General features: G+C 46.3%; 1 protein-coding gene across 2 annotated transcripts in view; it reads left to right on the forward strand.

The window, feature by feature from the left end:
• SETD9 (SET domain containing 9) overlaps positions 1-25,416 on the forward strand; it is a 153,587-nt gene that overhangs the window by 44,368 nt on the left and 83,803 nt on the right. For both annotated transcript variants that reach the window (XM_085631363.1, XM_085631364.1), the window contains exons 2-3: positions 2,801-3,156; positions 16,698-16,821. In XM_085631363.1, the coding sequence (XP_085487489.1) occupies positions 2,801-3,156; positions 16,698-16,821 (480 nt within the window). The remainder of the gene's footprint in view (positions 1-2,800; positions 3,157-16,697; positions 16,822-25,416) is intronic.

The raw sequence follows: 25,416 nt of genomic DNA on the forward strand, positions 1-25,416 counted from the left end.
CTCCTGTCTTCTGTCACTCGTCTACCCCTCCTTTACAAAATCTTCTCAGTAGACTTCGTGTCGAATTTCTACAAAATCTATTAGTTACAACATATAAACATCTCCATTGTCTGCTTCGCTAACCAAAGAATAGTAAAAGAGAGTCTATTCCTCAAGAGTCAACTAACTTTCATACATCTCTTAACTGTTTCCTCTAGGACTTGTCCAAAGAGTCTTACAATCAATTAAATGTATATACATTTACGCACATTCATACAAGAAAATATAGTACATACACACAGAATCCTGCTTCCGAGAACAGCGAATAATCTGTCCCACTACAGAATTATAACATACATCAACTAAACAGCTTTCCTCTGCCTAGTTTCTCAAACAAGCTCAGAGAATACCTATTACTTCTCCCGCGATAAGCTTTAACGGTAATCCTTACGGATCCCTGGGACTTAAGACCAGAGTTTCACAGATAACCTTCACTATCATACACACTCCTTATATACCAGAAATATCTAATAGTAACATACGACAATGTCACTGATTCCGAACCCAGACAATGTGACGCGCAACTTCAATTGTCACACGTTATTCCTTACAATTCCGTCTTTCCCGAGAGCAGCATATACTTCCCTCTGCCCTACTACGGAACTGCTACCAGCTCCCAAGTTCCAGAAGCACTACATATAACTCAACATTACGACTTCAACATATAGTATTAGTACATATACCAACATCAACCAATAATCAATAATCAATAAGCTAATGTACAAGCAATCTTATCAGATCAAGACAATCATCAATAACCATCCTCTGCTACCAGGAAATTGATAGAGATCAGGGTGTGTATAATATTCCCACTACCACAAATAGAGTAATCTCACAGTTACACGCACATACATTCATCATACGCTAGGGCCCATTTCACTAACATACGCTCAAATACTCTACCAGCAATAAACCTGTGGAAAGAAAACTCCTAGTCACCCTGCATCTATATCGAGGTCGATAAGACCTGGTTATTATGACTGTCCATAAACATAATCTATACAACCTATACGGCAATAATCAAAATATGATACACAATAATTGACAAGAAATAATATCCAACACCATGTTCAAATTATATTGCTTTATCTAAAATTAGTCAAAATGGAAATCAATCAGAATAAATCATTTTTCTCATAGTTACCTATTCTAGCTAAATGTCAGAACGGGTCAGGACAAGTCTCTCGGTAAAGTCTCTCAAGACGAAGTCCCTTCAGCATCAATCCTCAGCAACGCAGATTCGGTACGCGGCAAATGGCAAGTGGCAAGTGGCCTCTCTAGGCTAACAATTCTTATAATGAATCGAACAAAGGAAAGATACATAGAAAAGTTGTAATGTCCGCTGGACCGCTGAGCAGAGCGAGAAGGAAAGGATGTCACATTGCTACATTTGAAAATCTCCGCTCAGGAAAAATCACAAAATAAAGACTACGGAACAGGAACCAAGAAACATAAATGTATCTTGTTAGTTCTACTTCTCCTCGGCAATGAGACCATTGTTCAGAGTCTTTCTCTAAGGCTCCTTTGTTTCCCAAGGCTGCCAAGGACGTTCCATTTCACTTGGAGATTACCCAGGCTGCTGCTGTCCTCACGGAAATTTTAACAAGGCAAGCAAGGACTGTGGTCAGCTGACTTCAGGACCATATTCAGCAGGGCTCTCTCCCATCACGGTTTTCTACTTTCAAATCGAGGCCAGGCTTACAAAATCGGCCATCTTTGTCTAGGCCACCATAGGCCACAATAGACCATCTTAATTAAAAGAAACAAAAACAACGTTACCACAGCATAGTGATTAAACAGTGCTAATCCCACTAATACCCTTATGTGTATGTATCTATCTAGCACTTGCAACATAGAAAAGCATTAATTCGGAAAGCGTTTTGTGCTCAAAAATAAACAGCACATAGCAACGTTTAAACATGAAAACACACACGTTATTATTAAACAGCACATTTATGCGTACCCACGTGTAACTCTCTCTTATTAGGACAAACGGATTGATTAATATAAACACACTTGCACAAGACAAATAATTAATTACTAGTAATTAATAAATTAATATGACAAATAGACATACCAGAGCTTCAAAAACCAACGAATTTTCAAACAGAAAACTCTGCTCCAGCACATGCGCCCAAAAGCGAAAGTTCTTGAGGAACAAACATTAGCGTGGAGGGCTTCCAGATGTGTAAGGATCTGGAATCAATTGGGGAGAAATGAGTGGAGCCATTCTAGCACATTGCTAGTCTACATTATGTTTGTGAGAAGAATAGTCACATCATGTATTTCCTGCTGTTCAGTGGTACAGAAGGGCTCCCTGACGTCGAAGAGCAATAGAAAGCTTGTTATCGCTAATGTCAAGGATGTAGAGGGCAAATGCTAGATTATTGCTTTTTCTGTGCTGTAGTGAAGCCTGACGTTGGATGGGAAATACTACAGAAGGGTGTTGCAATTGCACTCTGAAAGTTCTTACCCAGGAAGGAGAGTTGTGAACCATAGTGGTCACTCATGTCCTTTAGATAAAGGGTGGGCTTCTTGATAGTCTTGATAGTGGGAACATGTCTACAGTTATCAGCAGGTTGGGAAGAATCCCTTCGTTAGTTTTTATGCAAATTTTGTAAGGACTCCTACACAAATATACTTACTGTTGTCTTTTTTTATGATTAATTGCTGGTCTCCGAGTCTTCATGTCTAGACTTCAGGTGGTGTAAGTGATAGGTATAGCCTGTATTAATGTTAATTACACACTCCTTTTTTGCAGGACAATGCGGTACGTGTCAGAAGCTTCCAAAGACAAGATCATTTCTGATGCAGACGTCTTGGCTACACTATTAAAAGTCTTTCAATCGTTGTTCATGTATGACTTTAATGGACAAAAAGACTTGGTTTCCTTCCTATCAAAAGATGTTAAATTGAAATATGAAGAATTGTTAGCTCTTCCTGAGGAAACTTCATCTAGTCGTCAAAGGGAACCCAGACTCCATCCAGAGGAAATATTATTTGAGACTCTAGGATTTAGTATTGAGGAAGGCCCGAGTACTCTCGTCTCTGCTGGAACTGGAGTGTTTGTTTCAGAAGGAGTTGTACCAAAAGGAGCTGTTGTTTCTATGTATCCGGGTACTGTAATTCTGCTTTATTTCTTAGTAATATTTTAAAGGAGTAACACTGCAAGGTCACAAAACTATCTGCTGATTCATCCAACACAACCAATTAGTTGGGATCAGTGGTGTAATGCAAAATTATGGGGCCTTCCTTCAAAACGTAATGAGCTGCCCCTGAGTCTCACATTTCTCACGGATATTATTTAACCTTTACCTTAAGCGGTTGGTTCCACTTAATTGCAGCAGGGTTGTATTACACTCCTGGTGGTGATATGTATGTATCTATGTATGTATGTATATGGTATTTCTGTAATGGCAACCTATTTAAAAGGCAGCACAGCAGTGTATCTGGTCAAGGACATGAAGTCAACGAGTAAAAGGAGATGGAGCTGGGTTGAGTATGGTTAGTGCATTATAATGTACTTTTCTTTAAAGAGGTGATTCCTCAACCCTTTTCTCAATTGGAGCATCGTTGGTGTGGTCCAGATGCATACGGGGATGTTGTTCCAGATCCTGGTTGCATGATAGGCCTCTTAATTGTGTATTAGCTTTCAGTGTGTGACTCATGCGGTCATCATCCTTACCTCTGTTTTCCTACTTATTCTATAGTAGATTTTCCAAATGTAATTTTGTTTAGTTTGTGAAGCTAAAGACTGGTCAACGTTATCATACGTTACCCCTACAGGACACTCCTCCCTTTATCGTAGTACTCTGTCCCATCTCCTGGCCCTTTTTTGCTCCCAAAACTAAATAGAAGAATGTTAGTTGAATTGAATACGGCTGAAGTCTGGGCTAGTAGAGCATAACCATAAGGTGGAGAGAGGAAATATTAAGATAAGACCAAACTGTAAGCTATTGCCCAATTAAGTTGGGAGATGAACATTAACTGTGCAAAAGTTGTGGCTGCATGATTGGTCTACTCTTTGTAAGTAATTGATAAAAGTGGACATTGAGGCTTTCATCTCTGTGAAGTTTTAAGCTTAACGAGGAATACAGTAGGAAATGAGGATATTTGACTGAGCATGTTTGATAGCTAATTATGCAATGGGCCTGTGGGGGTGGGCAGAGATAGGAGGTCACGAGGAATTCGGATTTACTGTGGTTTACATTATAGTTGGAGACATCTAGACCTATTTCAGAATGAAAATCATTTATGGAGGCTAGATGGTCTTCGTGCAGTCTTTATGGAGGCTAAATAGACTTCGTGCAGTCTTTATGGAAGCTAGATAGTCTTCATGCAGTCTTTATGGAGGCTAGATAGTATTAGTGTAGTCTTTATGGAGGCTAGATAGTATTAGTGTTGTCTTTATGGAGGCTAGATAGTCTTCATGCAGTCTTTATGGAGGCTAGATAGTATTAGTGTAGTCTTTATGGAGGCTAGATAGTATTAGTGTTGTCTTTATGGAGGCTAGATAGTCTTCTTGCAGTCTTTATGGAGGCTAGATAGTCTTTGTGCGGTCTTTCTGGAGGCTATTTATACTTTGTGCAGTCTCTATGAAGGCGAGGTAGTCTTCAGGCTGTCTTTATGGAGGCTAGGTGGTCTTCAGGCAGTCTTTATGGATACTAGGTAGTCTTCAGGCAGTCTTGATGGAGGCTAGGTAGTCTTCAGGCAGTCTTTATGGAGGCTGGGTCGTCTGTGCTGTCTTTATGGAGGCTAGATAGTCTTTGTACTGTCTTTATGGAGGCTAGATAGTCTTTGTACTGTCTTTATGGAGGCTAGATAGACTTTGTAAAATTACGCTACCAGAACTATTATACCACTCCACTGAACCTCGAAAACAGGAAAAGACCGTAAAAACCGAACGGGTAAAACCAGTGTTCAAGTGCATACTGTTGAATGGAAGATCCCTGGTGAAACACAGTGTTGACTGTGCAGCACTAATTGCGGATGGAAAAAAAAGGTGGCATTTATCACTAAAACATGGACCGATGATGCTTCAGGTCCAGATTTAGTGAAAGCCACACCCCCAGGATACCTTAGTCGTACCATAAACAGGCCAATTAGGAAGGGGGGGGGGCTAGCTGTAATTTACCATAACTCAATACACCCTGCTTTTCACACAGCCTCAAAAGAGGCCTGTGAGGCACCGGATTTTACCTATGCCCATCACCACACTTTTAAGGGTACCCTTTTGTATAGACCCCCAGGTCCTAGGAGCCCCTTTGTAACATCATTGGGAAATCTGTTGGGAGAGGGGATGGGTGCGAACTCCTCTACGATATCGGGAGATATCAACTTCCATCTGGAAGTACATACGGACCCAGATACGGCAACCCTTGTAGACCCGATGGACAGTGCCGATCTCAGGCAACAAGTAATCGGACCCACTCACATGGCAGGGCACACGCTGGATGGTATCTTTTCGAACCATCCATACTTCTCATTTACGGGCTTGTTGACCCTAGTTTGGTCAGACCATGTGGCAGTACTATATGAGTGGGCCATTTCAGATCATCACTCGGCTGGAAGGCTCCCCAAGAGACAGAGGGAATCCAGAGCATGGAAAAAAGTGGTGGGTATTTATTTGTAGATATACTTACCTCTACAGCACGCAAAATGCCCCTAGACATGGAGGAGGCTACCACACTCTATACTAACTGGCTGGAGGCAACCTGTAATAAGCTAGCCCCAAAGAAAATCCTATTTTCAATTTGGATTCAACCTTCCGCTCTTTAGTACACGCAGGAACTCAAGGATCAAAAACTGTGTTGTAAACGTCTGGAGCGAAATTGGAGGAAAGAATATAAAGTTACGGAGAACAATATCTATAAACAAAGCCTCATGGTATACAAACACTTACTCTTCAATACAAAGAAAGAGTTCCTTGCCAACCAAATTAATTTAGCTAAAAACTCAGCCAAAGAGCTCTTCAAAATAGTAACTAGCCTGACACACCCTCGCCCAGCGAATATTTTAATGATCCAGGGATTATGTGACAAAATCGCCAGGTTTTTCTTGGGCAAAGTTGAGGCCATCTTTTTAACATTCAAAGGACTGTCAACTGACCGTGGACTCAACATAGGGCCATAAGTGTATTTTTGAAAAGTTTGCACCACTATCCGTTATTGACACCCATAATCTTCTAATGTCGACAAAATCAGAATCCCCTTATGATCCGTGTCCTGTCACAGTGCTAAAACTGGCCCTGAACCGATTGCCTTGACACTTACCTCACTATTTAACACAATGTTTCTAGATGGGTATTTTCCTAAATCCTGGAAAATTGCATCAATATTACCACTGCTTAAAAAAAACCTAAGATGGACCCCAAGGACCTGAACAGTTTCCGATGCATCGCACATCTCCCACTTCCAGCTCAACTGGTCGAGAAAGAAATGAATGCACAATTGAGTACTTATCTGCGAGAAGCTCAAGCCCTGGAACCTACCCAATATGGTTTTAGAGAGGGGCACAGCACGGAGTCTACGCTCCTAAAATCTACGGAAGAGATAAGGGTAGCCCTAGATCAGTGAGGCAAGGCCGGTATGATTATGTTGGACCTTTCCGCGGCCTTTGATACGGTCCATCATGATTTATTGATGGATCGGTTGCGGGATTACGGAGCCCAGGGTAAAGCATGGAAACTCTTGAAGTCCTTCCTCTTGGACAGATTGCAAATTGTCTCATTAGGTGAATTTTGCTCCACACCCTTTTCTCTGCCTTGTGGAGTCCCACAGGGGTCGTCAATAAGCCCCACACTCTTTAATGTGTATGTGTCCTCCTTGGCCCTCCTTATTGACTCCTTTGGCTTTTGCCTAAACTCCTAAATTGATGACACACAAATTGTGGTGTCGCTGCTACCAGAGCAGGAAAATGGAATAGGTAAACGGTTCCATGATTGTATGGAAGCAGTGGGGAGGTGGATGTTTCAAAATTGTCTGAAACTCAACTCAAGTAAAACGGAGGTTATCTTGTTTGGGAATGATCCCAACTTTTGGAGCCCAAGCTGGTGGCCGGTTTCTATGGGTTCCCTCCCGACACCCATTAGGAAAGTAAAAAGCTTGGGAGTTTTTATAGACGACAAACTCAATTTTGGTGACCAAGTCAATGCAGTAGTCTCGGTCACGTAATATGTCCTTAGAACATGCAAAAGAATTCTGCCTTTTTTGCCAAGGGACAGTCAGCGTACGGTGATTACATCACTAACTATGGCTAGGCTAGACTATTGTAATTGCCTTTACCTGAATATTCAGGATCGCTTTCTGCACAAACTCCAACTTCTGCAGAACTCTGCCACTAGACCGCTTACCGGCACATCTAAATTTGCATCTGTCTCTAGTGAAATCCAAAGATTCCACTGGTTACCCATCAAGAAACGAGTGCAATTTAAATCCCTCTGTATGGTATACAAAGCCCTACAAGGCGTAGGACCAGATCATTTGAAGAGGCAATTCCAATGGTATGTGTCAAAAAGACCTCTCCGCTCCAGGGGAGCAACATGGGTGACAGTACCACGCACAAAAAAAGCCAGTTGGGGCGGCAGAAGCTTTTTTGCATGTGCGGCAAAGGCTTGGAATGACCTCCCCTGCCATCTGAGGAACATCGCTGACTTACCAGTATTCAGGAAGGCCCTCAAAACTTGGCTTTATGATTGATAACCCGGTCATAAATTATGCTTCATTCAGAGGACTGTAGCTAGCGCCAGGACACCCTAGGGTAACAGTTGCGCTTTACAAATGTCTCTAACATAACATAACATTTGTGCAGTCTTTATGGAGGCGAGGTAGTCTTCAGGCTGTATTTATGGAGGCTAGGTAGTCTTCAGGCAGTCTTTATGGAGGCTAGGTAGTCTTCAGGCAGTCTTTATGGGGGCTAGGTAGTCTTCATGCAGTCTTTATGGGGGCTAGGTAGTTTTCATGCAGTCTTTATGGGGGCTAGGTAGTCTTCATGCAGTCTTTATGGAGGCTAGGTAGTCTTCATGCAGTCTTTATGGAGGCTAGGTAGTCTTCATGCAGTCTTTATGGAGGCTAGGTAGTCTTCATGCCATCTTTATGGAGGCTAGGTAGTCTTCAGGCAGTCTGTATGGAGGCTAGGTAGTCTGTGCAGTCTTTATGGACGCTAGGTAGTCTTCATGCAATCTTTATGGAGGCTAGGTAGTCTTCAGGCAGTCTGTATGGAGGCTAGGTAGTCTTCATGGACGCTAGGTAGTCTTCAGGCAGTCTTTATGGAGGCTAGGTAGTCTGTGCAGTCTTTATGGAGGCTAGATAGTCTTTGTGTGGTCTTTATGGAGGCTATATAGACTTTGAGCGGTCTTTATTGAGGCTAGGTAGTCTTCAGGCAGTTTTTATGGGGGCTAGGTAGTCTTCATGCAGTCTGTATGGAGACTAGGTAGTCTTCAGGCAGTCTTTATGGAGGCTAGATAGTCTTTGTGCGGTCTTTATGGAGGCTATATAGACTTTGTGCAGTTTTTATGGATGCTAGGTAGTCTTTGTGCGGTCTTTATTGAGGCTATATAGACTTTGTGCAGTCTTTATGGAGGCTAGGTAGTCTTTGTGCAGTCTTTATAGAGGCTAGATAGTCTTTGTGCGGTCTTTATGGAGGTTATATAGACTTTGTGCAGTCTTTATGGAGGCTAAGTAGTCTTCAGGCTGTAGTCTTATTTACTAAGATATCGTATCTACTCCCACAGGATTGTATTCCTAAATCCTCATAATGATCCGAGAGTGTCGGCCTTGGGTGAGGCTCATTAGTCAACCATGACTACTACTCCTCGAAATTTTACTGCGATCCTACGCGAAGTTCTAGATTACTTGAAGAGCAAGCTCACTATGGAAACTATAGATCAGGGAGATCCATTGTCTCCCCTACTACACACCATACTTGGTCCCCTGCTCACCAGGCCAATGCCCAGAATCTAATGATCAGGCATTAGAGTTCCTAAAAACACCCTCTAGGATTTCCAATTTGGGAAAGAAAGACCACAAACTTCTTGGGTTTACGTATCCTGCGCTAGGCACTGAATGCGCTTTGCACTTCAAGGTTTAGTAAGGTGTGGAGCTTGGTGAGGTTGAAGAGGAAGGAAGTGACCATACACTGATGGGTCGGGCCTTAATTGTGACATTTGATTAGCGGGACCAGATGACTAATTTTGCTATGTGCAGCATTTGAGGTTTGTTTTAAGTGCTAAATAATCTATCTTTATGATAAAAGAGAGGCACTCTTTTTAAAAAAAAATTGTTATTCTGTTTATTATTTTCCAAACAAACCCAACAGTAATGTCATATACATTAACGACAGCTTGGCACAGTACCAGCACATTTATGACACAGTTCCATCTCGTCCTGTAAGAGAAAAACAATAAGGCATTTATGCTGACATCTGTAAGTACCTTGCAGTTATTGAAAACATGACACAGGGCCGCATTTGATCAAATTATACCAACTATACAAAACAGTGTCATCTCAGAGAGTTTTCAATCCAACCCCCCTAGTGGGGCTCATTCTCAGGCACCCCTGGCCAGCCCAAACAAGACATAGTACATTCCAATCAGTATAACCCCATGACACTTCATCTCTTTAGTGGAGCCAACCCCGCTGATGTGTTTTTTCTTTTTCTTTTTTGGGGAGCCTAGAACCACTCCAGAAAGCATGCTCCTCTCACTCTGTGGTGATGTCCGTCCGTGGGTGTGTAATTAAATAACATTTTAGTGGCCCCCAAATATCTTTAGGCTTGGAGGTACTCGGCAACAATTCCGCATATATAGTAAGTTGCTCCTGACAATATATTAAATCGTCCATCCAGACCTTAAATTTGGGCGCCCTCCCTCTGCCCCAGCAGCACGCCACGCGCCTCTTCGCCAGCAGGAGCGCCAGTGCCACATATTTGCGATGCACCGCTTTTAATGGCTTAACATATCCTACCAGGGCCAGTAGGGGTGTGGGTTCAATGTGCTCATTTACCATCAAGTCTAAGGCTTCAAAAACCTTCTTCCAATAATTGTATACTACCGGGCATTCCCAGGCTAAGTGTAAAAAATCCGCACCCGGCGTCCGACACCTGTCACAATTGTCTGCAGCCCTCAATTTATACCTATACATCCTGGTCGGCGTGTAATACAGTCTATGTAGGAATTTGTAGTGCATTATACGCAGCCTACCGCTGGCCGAGACCTGCGCTGTCTGTGAAGAGCAGAACTCCCATTGCTCATCCGTCAACTCAAAACCCAATTCAACATCCCAGCGTGTCCTAGCTAGTGCCGATGGCTCCTTTCTCTCTGTGTGCACGGTGCGATATATTAATGATACTAGTCGTTTGGCCGTCACACTTTTAAGGGTCAGCTGCAATGGAGCGAGTTCGGGGGGCTCAGCCGGGAAGCTCGGAGTAAGGGAGCGAACGCCCTGACGAAGACGAATATATAAAAATACATCAAGCGGAGTATGCCGCAAGCCCTGAAGTATATGCTCTAGTTTCCGAAATTGACCGTCCTGATACAGATCCCCCCAAGTTTTAATGTGCGCACATTCTGCAAATTTATGAAACACTGTTTCTTGAAGCAGGGGCATGCTGGGGTGGTAGACGAGAGGCAGCAGCGGGGAATAAAGCATAGGAGCATCTAACAGGCCACATATGCATTGCCACGCTGCCACAGTGCAAGCAACTGTTGTCGTCGGCTGCTCCCTGCCAGTAGGCACATTATACAGCGCTCCGTCTATCGGGATGGGATGAGCAAGCCAGTGTTCCGCTGCTACTTGTGGCATATATCGCGGTTGACGCACCCAGAAATAAGCATAGTGAGCCTGCGCACTGAGATAATATAATTCAAAATTGGGTACACCAAAACCTCCCTACGAGTATGGCCTAATGAGTACACTCCACTGTAGCCGCGGGTGTTTGCCCCCCCACATCAATCGTATCAGTTCAGATTTCAGTGTTTAAAAAAAATACTTGCCTGGATAGAATGGTATGTTTAAATAAAGGTACAGTAATTGGGGTAATATCGCCATTTTAATCCGGGATGCCCGTCCCGCCATTGAAAGAGGGAGGGTAATCCAGCGGGTCACGCATTCCGTTATACATGTCAGAGCTGTTCCATAATTGAGGTGCATTAATGCATCCCTATCCCTCGTGACGCTAATGCCCAAATACCGCACTTCGTCCTTGCACCACTCCAGGGGATAATCTAGCGGGAAGCGAACCGCTGCAGTCGTCAGAGGGAAGATGCAGGATTTGCTCCAATTTATTTGGATCCCGGAGAGCCTCCCGAACACGATGAACTCTCTAAGGATTGGATTCAAATTGGTTTGCGGGTCACGAACATAAAGAGTAATGTCATCCGCATACAAGGATATTAATATTTGCCTCATGTTGCACCGTAGCGCTTTGTCTCTATGATGCTGCCGCAGTTTCGCTGCTAGAGGTTCGAGCGCAAAGAGTAATGGGGATAGGGGGCAACCCCTTGTGACCGGGAACGCCCGGGATGTGCGACCATTGATGAGCACCTTAGCAACTGGCGAGCAGTACAATAGCTTGATCCATGAGAGAAAAAGAGGAGGAAATCCCATGCGCAACATCACCCCAAATATATAGTCCCATTCAATTGAATCAAAAGCCTTTGTGGCATCGAGAAACACTGCCGCCAAAGGCAATTCAGGAGCTACATTATTCAGTACCGTGAAAAGAGTGCGCAAGTTATGAGAGGTAGCGCGGCCGGGCACAAAACCAGACTGATCAGGCAATATTAAGGTCTCCAGCAATAAGCGAAGTCGGTTGGCTATTAGCTTGGCCAGTATTTTAACGTCGCAATTAAGGAGCGATAGCGGCCGGTATGAATCGCATTGATGAGGCGCTTTTCCCAGGCTTTAATAATGAAACGATTAGGGCCTCTCGCATAGACTGGGGAAGGTGCCCGACTTCCAGCGCATCTTCATATACTTCACGAAGTATGGGGGCCATCTGATCTATATTCATTTTATAGAATTCTACAGGTATGCCATCTGTGCCAGTGGCCTTTCCCGACAGCAGTTGCATAATTGCATCCCTGACTTCATCAAGCTCAAACGGGGCGCATAGAAACTCTTGTTGCCTGTCACTTGGCCATCCCAATGTCACGTCATTCAAATAACTATCCAGATCCAATTCATCAACCCTATGCGTGGCATATAATTGAGTATAATGCGTGGTGACGGCATTAAGGATACTGGCCGTATCTCTGTACACCACCTCCCCTGGACCCACGAGTTCCAGCACATAGGTGGAATAACGTGGTTTCCGAATCGTGTCCGCCAACGCCTTGACTGGCCGTTCACCCTCACCATAACGCCTAGCTGTCCAATATCTACCCCGAAAGCACGCCTCTCGCCGCACAGAGTCCATATATTCTGTAAGCACCTCTCTAAATTTTAGCTGGGTGGGACCATCCGGACGCGAGGTCAACTTCGTCTCCAGGGCCTTAAGTTCGCTATCCAGTTTCTGCAGTGTGCCCATAATGTCTTTGAGTACTCCTGATCCCTTAGATATGCAATAGCCCCTGAGCGTCACCTTGAATGCCTCCCAAATGGTCTCAACCTTCTCAACTGAGTTTTTGTTAAAAGAGAGGCACTCTTCATTGCAAGGTTGGAATAGGTGGAATAGGTGCTGCCCAATTTAAAGCCTTTCTTAAACACCTTACTGAAGTAAAAGAGGATTGATGCAGTGCTAAAACAGCTGTGTGACGATTTGAAGAGAAATATGGGCTTTTAATAAATTATAGTATGATATATGTTCAAAAGTAGTTCAGTATAGAGATCCCTACCTTTGTCCGGCATGCCCTTCCTACATCTGTTTCCTCAGACTGTGCTTCATGTGCGTCACTCAATGCCTTCTTAATTTTAAAATTACTTTCATTTAAATGCATCGGGGTGTATATTTAGAGATGTAGGTAGCCATTTGCAGAGTACATTTCTAAAACGGATAGATTTGTGCTTCTATGGGTAGTTGGACCCTCTGAATGAGGTGCTGGTTGCACATTTCGTTTTTAGGTCTAGGTATTGATAGCACAGCTGTCAAAGAGATCTGTTTCTAGCAACATGGATAGAGGTGGGTGTTGGGTCTGCTAATTTTGAAAAATGTCTTTCTTTGACAAGCCTCTTTGAGCCATTGGCTTTAGACTTTGGTAATCATGCCTTGGCTCAACCCACTGGAGTATTCTTCTTTCACCCAACACTGTTGGCTTTTTAGGGGTATTCTTCCACCTCCCTTCCAGTGCTTGCATTTAGCTGCATTAGGGGCTAGTTTAACTCTACAGCCCTCTGGGTCTGCTGACTCCCTACCTTCTGTTGTGCTCTCAAGTGCTAACTCTGCATGTGTTACAACATTAAATCAAGACCTGTTGGCTTTGCCGATGATTGTTCTTCTCCAACTTCCTTTTGACAGTGAGTGCATCTCCATGCAAGGATGTGCACTGGTTCTGAGGACCTTTCATTGAGTTGAATATAAGAAAATGCTAAAACAAATTAAATAGATTTTATGTTAAGTGTATTTGTAAAGCTCACTATCACCAGCAGGGTATCCTTGTGCTTATTATGTAAAAAAAAGGTTTCTCTGTAAACCTTGTATACAAGTACATTTAAAGGTAATTAATGTAAATACTTAAAAAAAGCAACATTGTAAATCATACAGAACAGTAACTCAACTATTTTAAAATACACTGCAAACAGTCTTGCGCTACACATTTTAAATAAACTGTATATAATACAAACACATGGAAAGGAATGTGTTTGTTGACTCATTTATTTCAGGATTGCTGGCATCAGCAGAGATAGATGAGAACCATTTTCTTGTATTTATTCAGCCTTGTGCACAGGAAAGTGAATGATTCTAAAGCTGCCTTCTCCGGCAGCTTGTGTCCCAGTGCAGACAGGTTCTGTAAGATAGGTGAATAGTTAGTATTTTATTATAACTTTGATCTCCACACTTGACAGGAAGCCGTTAGGGAAAGTAGCCTTAGTGATATGTTGGCTAGCGTACCAGCAATTAATCTCCTGGTTAGATATCAACTGGTACTTGGCTCTTCAGCCAATGCTAGTACCTCGGTTGGACCTCCCTCACCTGCTGTTGACCGCGAAGCACCGGGACACCTCTGCTTGAGGTAGCTGTTGGGCTCTGCAAATGCTATCATTATTATTATTACGAAGCCAACCAAAATGTAGTATCTTGATAGTGTACAGCCGTATTATTCACAGTTGTTTGGAAGTTTTCACAGTGCAGGCGGCAACCACTTGCACTTTTACAGGGGATTAGAGATCCCCTTGCAGGCGGGTGCAGTCAGTGACTGCACCTGCCTGCAAGGGGCTGTCTGGGGGGGGTACAAAGGACCCCTTTTCACCCCTCCAGAGTGCTGGTCTCAGGGGGCGCACTCACAGTGCGACACCTTTTATGGGGGCGCACTGTGAGTGTGCCCCTTGAGAGCTTCTTTGCGGCAATACGGTGTGGGCGCAAAGGCAAATAAATCCCCTCATTTGCATAGAGCACGCCCCCAAGCAAATGAGGCAATGCCCCCTGAAGGTAGCGCTGACGCTTTAAGTGCGGCAGCACTATCGGTATTACTGAAGGGGACGCAAAAGCATGTGCGCCCCCTTCTGTAATACCTAAGTGCCCCGGGGGGGTCGGGCAAGGCAGGCGCAAATGCCCTTTGAGTCCCCATGGCACTTATTGTAATACGGCTCCTGGAAGCCTTGTTTTAGTCTTCCTTGCTCTCAAAGCCTCTGGCCTTCATGTTTGTGGTTGATAGGCTCCAATATATGTAAGGAAGAGTTTAATCTACATTAACAGTTACTGCCTAAAAAGACCCTCCTTCGCTGTGAGGTTGTTAGTGTCAAAAGCAACATGTCTAGGGAAGCGGCAAAGTTCCTCACACAATGGGCCATAGACAGTTTTCAGGAGTGTGGAATTCCTATTGCCGGACACCCAAGACATATTTTCTCTGGCCAGTGACAACAATTTCATTTTTATTGGGCCGACTGGTTAAGTCGGCCTACACCCATGCTGCACAAGCCATTTGACTGCCAATTTACAATACCACAGAATGGATCAGTGAAAGCTTTGTCTACCTTTTAGGCCATGTTTTTCATGTGTATTCATTTTTCAAACTTGTATATATGATGCAGTAATGCAAAGTCTTTACTATTGGGCCAAGCGCTCAAAGGAAATGCAGGGAGCTGTGAGCTCAGCTTGTGTTATTGACAGTGGTACCTGTATAAAAAGGTGTGCAAATGCTAGCAAGGTTTAAAAATGTGAGGCTACTTATAATGTTTCCTATGTGCTTCCTCATTATGTTCAAGTGCATGTATGTGCATGAAAGCAAATTTGGTAACTGTTTACTTCCAAATGAAATTTACCTTAAAAGAATTTGCAACATCAAACTAAATGGTTTGCTAAACTCTTGTGTAAGTTTGATACCGTTTCATGGAGGCATCGTTCAGAAAAACGTGTTTGAATGCTGATCATTTTTTAAAAAAAAGATTACTAATATAAAATCAGTGCAAAACCATTATAGGCAAACTATAGAGATTATGAACATAAATGAGGGGCCGTTATGTAAAGAAATGTTGCATAAGTGCACACACAGGTGTATTTCCTATTAGAACATTGGAACGTTGGCAGCTCCATTGAAGACAATGGAGCGCTCCGGGCTAATACTGGCCGGTATAAGCCCGGAGCACCAACATTCCAATGTTTCTTTGTTCACAGCTCTGGCTGTGAACAAAGACTTCAGGGAGCCTGAGGGGATTTCAATCCCCTCGCGCTCCCTGAAGGGCTTTGTTTTGGTAGAACATTCTGCCCTCTAGTGGCAGAATGTTCTAATAGCCTTATAGCCCTTCGTAGCAGGGCTATACCGCTGTTAATGGCCCGCTGCTGTTGTTAAAGTCCCTCGCCTTCGGCTCGGGCCTTTAACGCTGCAGCGGGCCATTAACAGCCGGTATAGCCCGCTACGGCGGGCTATAAGGCTATAGTATTGATGCATATTAACAGCTTTCAGGAATTCCCAAGGGTTTACAGAAGTAGGCCTGGAAACTGTACTTCTAGCAAACGTTTGTGAATTCCATTTTGCATTAGTAGATATACACACTTGCTCATGCGAAAATCTGCTGAGTGATTGCAAATTCACTTTTCCTGAACCCTGTTTTCAGCAATCTGGAAAAAAGTCTTACTCCTGCCCTTGTCAGTAGTAAATTTCCAACTTTTTCCAATGTAGGAAGAGATTGGCGATGAGTTGTCGAATACACCCTTAAACATATTAGTTTGTGTGTGAGCAAAGATTCACAGATCTCTGCATCTACTGCTTCTCACCGACTTGTAGCCCTGTTAGTAGGTTTTTCAGAAAAGTGGCAACATGAGAGCCTTCCTAGAATCAATGCACTGGTATATTCTGAGAGGCTGTTAACAGAGCTCTGATATGAGAAAGCTCCCATAATTTGTGACCAAAAGGGGCAAGTAAATATTTTACAGGACAAGTAGATTTCTGAATCACGCTGTGCCTTGGACAAATTGATATCTCATAAAATTCATTTTATGAGATATCATGTTCATTGACTTATGAAATGGTAATGTGTATTTACCTTTGTTTTCTCTTTTCTCAGGTACCGTATATCAAGGGTATGAGCCAATCTTTTTCCAGTCCATTGGAAATCCATTTATTTTTAGGTGCATTGATGGCATCCTTATTGATGGGAACGACAAAGGGATCTCAAAATGTATTTACAGGTACAGTTTTCTGCTGCAAAGTTAGTAAAATGCAGATATTTACTTAGCAAAGGGTACAAGTATGCCAAAAAAGATATGAAAATACAACCAAAAGAGTGTGACCTGGAGCATAACCAACATGGCGGTGCATCAGAGAGACTCCTGGCCACAGATTTATGATCCAGTTTAATCCTGTAAAGTCATTTTAGGGAGGGAGCCTGATCTACTTCCTGAGCACCTGAGATGATTAGTTTGACGGTGGTCTCCTTGAAAGGAAAGAACAGCATGTGAGGGAGCGCAGCCGCTGGAAGAGTGGCAACCTGGTGAATGTAATGCTTTGCATGTGACGAGGAAGCAGTGGGGAGTGCGGCCTAGAAATCAAGGCTTTGATTGAAGGCGCCATGGTAAAGTCTGGAAGTCCAGAGAATCCCTGTACTTGGGAGGAATGGAGAGGCTGTGCCTTGCCGTGTAACACATACAGTGAAGAGAAGGAGCCACAGCCGATGACTTACGGCAGACAGTAAGCACATGGGCTGCGTAGCATGCCTGACATGGTGAAAGTGCATCCATGTAAGGAAGAGTGGTCCCTGGGGGGACTTAATGAACAGACTGGAGTGGAGCCCAGGAGGTTAGGGGGGAACAGGTCACCCGTCTCCTCTCAGGGCAGTGAAGAGAGTGACAAAAGGAGTGAAAGAGTGGCAACAGTAGCCTCGGGAAGGAACGCTGATACGACTGGGACCTTAGCCTGGGCAGGGAACTCACAAAGATATCTATCCATCAATTTTTTGCCTCAAAGAGACAAAGATGGGGTGAGACAGAGGACCCAAGTGACAAGTATGCTTTTTAACCGTACAGAGGACGACCAGCTCCCAATCAGCCACTCGCGGAACAGGGACAAGTGTCAATGCTGCAAAAAGTTTTAGCAGCGGTAAGGAACGCCAGGACATTGCTATAGCAGAAGATGGATACAGAGTCCACTTATTTCATCCTACTGAGAGGAGGTTTCAATAAAATGCCTTGGATGTGGGCTACAGTAGAGAGGGTTGCACAGAAAACATGCAATAAGTGCTTGAGTGCTGTGACCAAACTACTGTCTCTGTCTCTACTGTGGCAAGGGTGGAGGATGTAGAGTGGCGTTCTAAGCTCAATAATATTACGCATTGTGGAGTTTTCCGAACCCTGAACTGTTTGCGGAAGGCATGCTTCTTGAAAATCTGAAACAAAAAGGCCTGTCGACACTGTTCTCAGTAGAAAGGGCACACAAGGGTCTGGTCAAGTGCTTAAACCCAGGATGACCCCAAGGGCTATCATCGCACACATTTGTAATTATAGATAGGGATGCTATCCTCCAGGTGAGTAGAGTTTGTGTACAACTGGAAGTGGAGGGCTTCAAGATCCTGATGTTCCTCAACTTCATTCTTGCCGGTCATCGACGCCGCCACGCATTGAAGGAGCGACATGAGAATGTCAAGAGAGAGCACAAGTACATGATGCTCTTCCCTGCGAGGCTGAGTGTGAGACCAGGGAGGAGGACACTGCACCTCCTGTTCCTGGGTGTGGTGCGGGACTGACTTAAAGATTAGACGGAGGTGTCTGTCATGCAGCTGTCCTGGAAGAAGCCTTTAGAACAGTACTGTAGAGAGAAAAGGTAGCTGGCTGGGAGAGCCGGCGGGCCTCCCTCCCTAATATACTGAGCATATCTTACAGATGGCAGATGGTGGCCAAGATTGAAGATGCTTCACCCGGGGCTCGTCCTGAGAGGAGTCTTTCTGCTGGAGCACAGGAATCAGTTTCAAATAAAATATTGATTTATCATCATCGGGGCTGATTCCTGTACTATACCGAGGCAATGAGTCTTTGCGGTTGATTTAGAGAAGATCAAGAGCTGTACATCACGTAAGTTATAATAACAATCACTGATCTATTTTCGGTCAGTAAAGAGAGTTTTGGTAGGAGTCAAAGGGTTTTATTAATCCGATCTCTTTAGTAATTTATCTTTTTTAAAGTCACAAGTTAGATCGTATTAATCTTAGTCATCAAATAAGAACCGAAATTAGTTGTCCATATTATTCAGTAAAAATCATAATAAATGCATTAAGCACATTCCATTAAGGAAGTAATCCTTATTCTAAGATTGGTGGAAAAGGTGTCAGTCAGAGCCCATAAAGCGTTCCAGTTCGAGAGAGTAAGAAAGAAAGCATAAAGCTTTAGCATCAAAAAGTCAGCTCGATAAGATCAATAATTAATCGAAGCTGAGCTTCTCATAAAGAGAGTTCAACAAACTCAGAGTCTCTAAGAAGTGTGGATGTAGGAAAATAAATGAATCAAGTCTCCAGCAATGAGTCTGGAGAAAAAGTGTCTCTAAAGGTCTGTGTCTGCTCTAGGAACACAGACTATTTTAGAATAAACATGTGATCGCCGTTGCGGCTCGTGGTTTTCTTCCTTCTTTAGTCAGCCAATCATCTTTCAATGCTCTTATGGGAACAGGATCACTCCTCGTCTTTTCACAGAAAACACAATGGTTCCTCATCGCAGCTTTCATGACGCTTATTTCTTATCATCTAGTGGTTACTTCTTGTCTACTCGTCATATATTTTCTAGTTCAAAACTACTTTCCCATGAGGAAGTTTACATCTCTATATCATTCTAACTTACAAACTTTTATATATTTATTAGCAGCGATCCTTGTGTAAAAAGAAACATTTGCACAACCTTTAAGCAACTATTATTGATTATAAAAATTTTGTTCATGTAAAGGTCAAGAAATAAACGTTGTATGCACAATCGTCATATTCTAGGCATGTCAGCTTGTCAGGCAACGTTGCTTCAGTTTTTTGAGGCCTCGTACGAGTAAATACTGCTGATTGCTACAATTTTTGCATTTAAATGCATTTTCTTTTTCATTCAAAACCTACACGTTAATTCTGCTTATTATTATAAATATAATTAATAAAACGCTCCCTCAGCACTATACAAGATATAGCATTAGCATAAAGTAATGACATGTTTGATGGGGTGACGGGCCCCTTGTGCATTTTGAGCATGTGATTGCAAGCCCATCACCTGTGGTTGTTGGAGATGGGGAAGGGAGTTGTTTTGCAGTTTGGTTTGAGATTCAGAAACATTAAGAGGCTGCAAGAAGGTTATCTGTTGGAGCCATGGGAAAGAGGAAGTATTTGGCAATAGATAAGAACATTTGAGATAAATACTAACTGGGAATGCTAATTGATTAGGATTTAAAATCAAAAGGAGAGTGACCTCTAAGGCGTTGTTTCAATGTTGCCCACACCTTGCACTTCTGCAAGAAATGCGCCTGGTTGTTACTAACTCTAATATCATAGAGAGGTAGAAATAGATCTTACCAGTTCATGCCGGCAATGCCTCAGGCTCCAGGAGAGTGGCAATTTGTCTTAGAAATCCAACCCACTTTATTCTGCAGAACTGCTGGGTGGACCCTGAAGTGTGCTGGCTGCAGTGGTTGCTATCAATATATTTACCCCCAGCGCTACAGGTGAAACTTTGGAGACATGGTTCAGGATGCAACTAAACCTACAGGTGGCTGTGCTGTTTGTGGGAGGAGATTTCAGTCTAGTGATGGATAAGACATATAACAGACTGGTGGGCATGAAAGGACTAGGTGACATGGAAATCAAACTAGGAAGACTTTGCCTCGGTACTGGGACTATCTGACTTATGGAGCAATGTACATGGAGATGTTAGCCAGTACTCCTGCTACTTGAGGGCACATGGTACGTTCTCAAGACTGGGCTATATTTTTACTATATATTCATATATGATGGGGGCTTGGCTAAGCGAGCCACGATGGCGGTCCGGCTTTGCTGAGGCTCCGCGTCTGGGCGCCTCTCGGCAGAGATATGGAGTGTCCCGCCGGGTGCTAATCGCCGCAGACGACATCGGAAGGTGGCTGCAGCACAGCGGTAGCCGACGGACGTCTGGGCGCATCCATAGCCCCCGGGACGGGACTCTGTTCGACAATTGCCGACGGCGGCGCCGCCACTCAGACCTCAAGATGGCGGCGGAACTCTTCCACCCGAAGCCAGAGACGCCGTGAGGGAAGACGGCGCGGCTGGCGACACGTCTCGCCTTGATCGCGCTGGCACTCGGAGGCTGGCAGAGGGAAACGGACCCCCGGAGAGAGAAGTGGGGCATTAAAGAGCAGAGGGGCTTCGCTGGCCCGAGCGCACCCGCCATCTTGAATCCCCGGAGCCCGCCGTAACCCGGAGTCAGACCCTGAGGCGGCCCTCGTGTACCCGAGGTACCCTATATGACTGGCGCTAGAGGGGGCAGAGGGGGAGCCGGGCTTTGATGCGGACTGTGGGACTCGGAGGTCTCTCAACCGGCCCGACCGTAGTTTGCCTGACCCTAACATGGCCGCCCAGGGGACATTGGATTCATCTTAGTGCAGCCGGTGAAGCCTAGCTCCTCGTGCCCGCCGAAGCGACGGCCTCTTGGTAGGAGCAGCTGTGTCCTTGCGGGTCCTGGTGGCCGCTTCCCCGCTCTGCGTCGTCTGGGGCTCTGCTGGCCTCTGCCTTGACAGCGGACCCTGAGACGGACGTGGGCCTGCGCGGGGGCCACGAGGGCGGTGCCCGGGCTCCCCCCTTGACCTCGGGGCGGCGGTGAAGGATACCCCGTGGTGTTGGCTGTCGTTGAAGACCCCGCGGGAGGTGGCCTGGTGCTGGGTGCGTCCCGCGTGTGGTGCCTGGTGGCTAGAGTGGACGATTCCTGCGCCCGGTCTGAGGAGGGGACTTCGGCGGACCGGCCCAGGCGGCGGCTCCCCGGTGCGGCCACACACGTGAGACAGCGCGGCTGCGCCCTTCGCCCCCTCGTGGCTTCCTGTTATCACTGGGGCTCCTGCGATCTGACAGACGCCTCCGACCAGTCCAGACCCCGGGGACTCGCGATGGGGAAATTAAAATCCGCACAACATCAAGTGATCCCAGAGACGGCCCCGGAGAACATGCTCGGACCTCGACGTGGTCCCCCAACACGGTGGCCTCCGCGGACCTATCGATATCGGACAAGCTGGACAAGGTCCTCGCCGCCATTGAACTGTCCCGTCTGTCTATGGAGGAACGCCTTGGTACCCAGGCGACGGATGTTAATCTCCTCTGTGATGACCACCGTAAACTGGCGGACCGGGTACGTACGGAGGAACGGACACTCGCGGACATGCAGCCCATGCTAAAAGAGCAACAGCAGACCCTCCAGGGGGTCCTTACTCGTCTAGCTGCGGTGGAGGAACGCGCACAGGATTTGGAGGGCCGCTCGAGACGCTGCAACATCCGGGTGCTGGGGCTGCCGGAGGGAGTCGAAGGTGCCGACCCCATAGCATACATGGACACGTGGCTGAAGTCGTTTACGCCGCCATCAGACCGCACACCATTCTTCTCCATTGAACGGGCTCACCGGGTGCCGGCCCGAAAACCCCCGCCCGGCACATCTCCCCGACCACTTCTCGCCAAGTTCCTACACTTCCGGGATAGAGATGCGGTGCTTCGGGCAGCGCGCCTTGCTGCACCGCTGCGTGTGGAAAACAACCACATCATGATATTCCCGGACTATGCTCGAGCGGTGCAGCAGCAGCGATCTTCCTTTCTGGACGTAAAGCGGAGGTTACGGGACAATAAGATTCAATACGCATTGCTCTTCCCGGCCCGCCTCAAGATTATCTATAAGGGGTCCTCCATCTTCTTCGCATCCGCGGAGGCCGCACAAGATTGGACAGATCAACATTGCCCGCGGTCATCCGATCCTCGCCCCCAGAGAGGCTCCCCTCTCAAAACTTTTCACGCCCGGAAGCGGCCCAAGAAGCTCCGTAACATCGAGTCCAGATCAACGCAGGGCGCCCACGATTCGCCGGACCTGGAACAGATTACGAGAGAAAGACGGGAAGCTCTACAAGCAGTGATTGACCTGCGCACTACACAGCCCTCAGACTCTATAGACAGACCTCCACACCTATTTTCATCCGAAGGCGAAAACGACAGCGACAGCACCGTCTCGGGGGCGGATCGGGCGGCGCCCCCCCCACGCCACTCCACAAATGGCAGATGGCCTACTGGATGGCCTGCCCTCTCCTCCTCTACCCGAGGCAACTCAGGCACACGGCCTCTTGGTATCCTTGGTTGTGATGCACACATAGCACCCATGATATTGCACCTGCGGGGACAGTCACCCTGCTCCAGATACACATCGATCCTACTACATGCCCACTCAGCGAGCGGCCTCGCATTCGCACATCGTCACCCCTATCATATAAAGCAGTTCTCCCCCCCTCTGGTGTTACGGGAGGTAGTTTGGACACATCGTTACCCACACGATGAGTCCTGAGTATTGGGACAGTTTCCCACATCCCCACACGTTGTTTACACCCCGGTTGGCATATGTCCCACTTCGCCATGAGTTTTGCACCACAGTACATCCGTTTCTCCAGGCTCCCAGTCCGCCTGGCCCCCTCTAACGGAGTGCATCCCTGGGGGTCCATTCCACGATGTCTCTACTAGGCACCACCCCCAGTCCCCACGCAGACTTGATCATCCATGGCACGACTGACAACTAGTGCAGACATTAACATACTTACCCTCAACACGCGTGGTCTGCATATCCCACGTAAGCGCTACGCGATATACGCCTATGCGAAACGGCAGAAAGCATCTATCCTCTGCTTACAGGAAACTCACCTTAATACAACCGAAGTCGGCAAACTACGAGTAAAATGGCGCGGACTCATCTGCGCCACGACCTACTCCTCGTTTGCCAGGGGGGCACTGATATGGATTCGCCTGGGAACTCCTTTCCTGGAGCTTAGACGGGTGGTGGACGACGAAGGCAGATACGTCCTACTAGAGGGTCTTTTAGACGGGAGGGCTATCCTCTTAGGAAGCATATACGCCCCAAATGTTGACCAGGATAAATTCTGGGACCGACTTACAATCTCTCTAGCTCAGTTCACGCAGGTACCCTGGCTATTGGGAGGGGACTACAACTGTATCCTGGATCCGATGCTGGATCGCTCACACCCTCCACTCCCACATTCTCCCACCTACAGACAAATAGACCGGTTTAAAGCATGGGCCGCACACTGGTCCCTCACGGACGCATGGAGGCAGCACCATCCCCAGACCCACATTTACTCGTTCCACTCCATTCTGCATAATTTACGAGTCCGGCTTGACCGATTCTTATGCTCTGCAGCGCTTCTCCCGCAAATATGTCACTCGGACTACTTGCGTAGAGTCGTGTCCGATCATGATGCACACCTTCTTGGCCTCCAGTGGCGACCCCCACATCCCCCGATCCCCACGTGGCGACTGTCGCGGGACTGTCTCACAGACCACACCTTCACACATGACCACCAACGTAGCATACAAGACTACTTTACGCATAACGCAGGGACCGCGTCGTCAACCCTGGTCGAGTGGGATGGCTTCAAGGTGGTGGCCAGGGGAGAATGCATTCGATACCGAACCGGGGTGCGACGCACCCTGGAGCACGCCCTAGAGAAGGCGGAGCAGCAACTGGCGGCGGCCACTAAGGCTGCAGATCAATCAGTGGCAACGGTGGCTCAGGTCGCCCACGCCAAATCAGAGTACCAGGTGGCGTGCGTGGACCTCCGCCGTCACAATTTTCGGGCATACGCAAACCGAATGCATCGGGACCGTGACAAGTCGGGCACACTCTTGGCATGGCTTGCTAAGCAAGATACCGAAATCCGGCCTATTACCACAATCATAAATCCCCAGGGCACTCTGGTGCAATCTCAGGATGAGATCATCAAGGTATATTACTCAGCTGTCTCTCGATCCCGGGGCCATCGACCACTTCCTCGACCCTCTTCCCCTTCCCCGAGTCTCCGCTGCAGACCGGAAAGGGTTGGACGCAAAGATAAAAACAACTGAGATTACAGGCGCGGTACGAGCTCTGGCCCGTGGCAAGGCCCCTGGCCTCGACGGGCTTCCACTTGAATATTACGCCACCTTTGCCCCGCTGTTGACCCCTCGTCTGTCAGCAGTATTGGATTCGGCGCTTAGACTCGGCGAGCTGCCCGGCTCTATGAGAGCGTCGCTGCTTGTGAAATTTCCGAAACCTGACCGGGACCCTCAACTTCTCGCCTCCTACCGTCCCATCACACTGCTCACAGCTGACTGTAAAATCCTAGGGAAAATTCTGGCGGACAGATACTCTCAAATCAAATGCCAGTTGGTACACCCGGACCAATGCGGTTACGTTCCAGGAAGGAATACCTCTCATAATATCCGGCGCCTATTTCACGTTCAGGATCAGATTGGGGATCGTTTTCCTCACGCGGCGTGTCTGATCTTGGACATTGAAAATGCGTTCGACACTCTAACATGGCAGTTCCTCTTTGCGGCCCTGGGGCGGGCGGGCCTCGGCCCCACGCTCATAGCCTATACTCGCCTACTCTACACTAATCTTACGTCCCGGGTTCGCCTAGGTCGCTATATCGCCCCGGAATTCGCGATACACAGGGGCACGCGTCAGGAGTGCCCCCTCTCGCCCCTATTGTTCGCACTCGCGGTAGAACCCTTGGCCATCCGGCTTCGTAGGGACGGACAGGCCTGGGCTATCCCACTA

The sequence above is a fragment of the Triturus cristatus genome, chromosome 2_1, assembly GCF_964204655.1.
Source record: "Triturus cristatus chromosome 2_1, aTriCri1.1, whole genome shotgun sequence".
Classification (NCBI taxonomy): domain Eukaryota; kingdom Metazoa; phylum Chordata; class Amphibia; order Caudata; family Salamandridae; genus Triturus; species Triturus cristatus.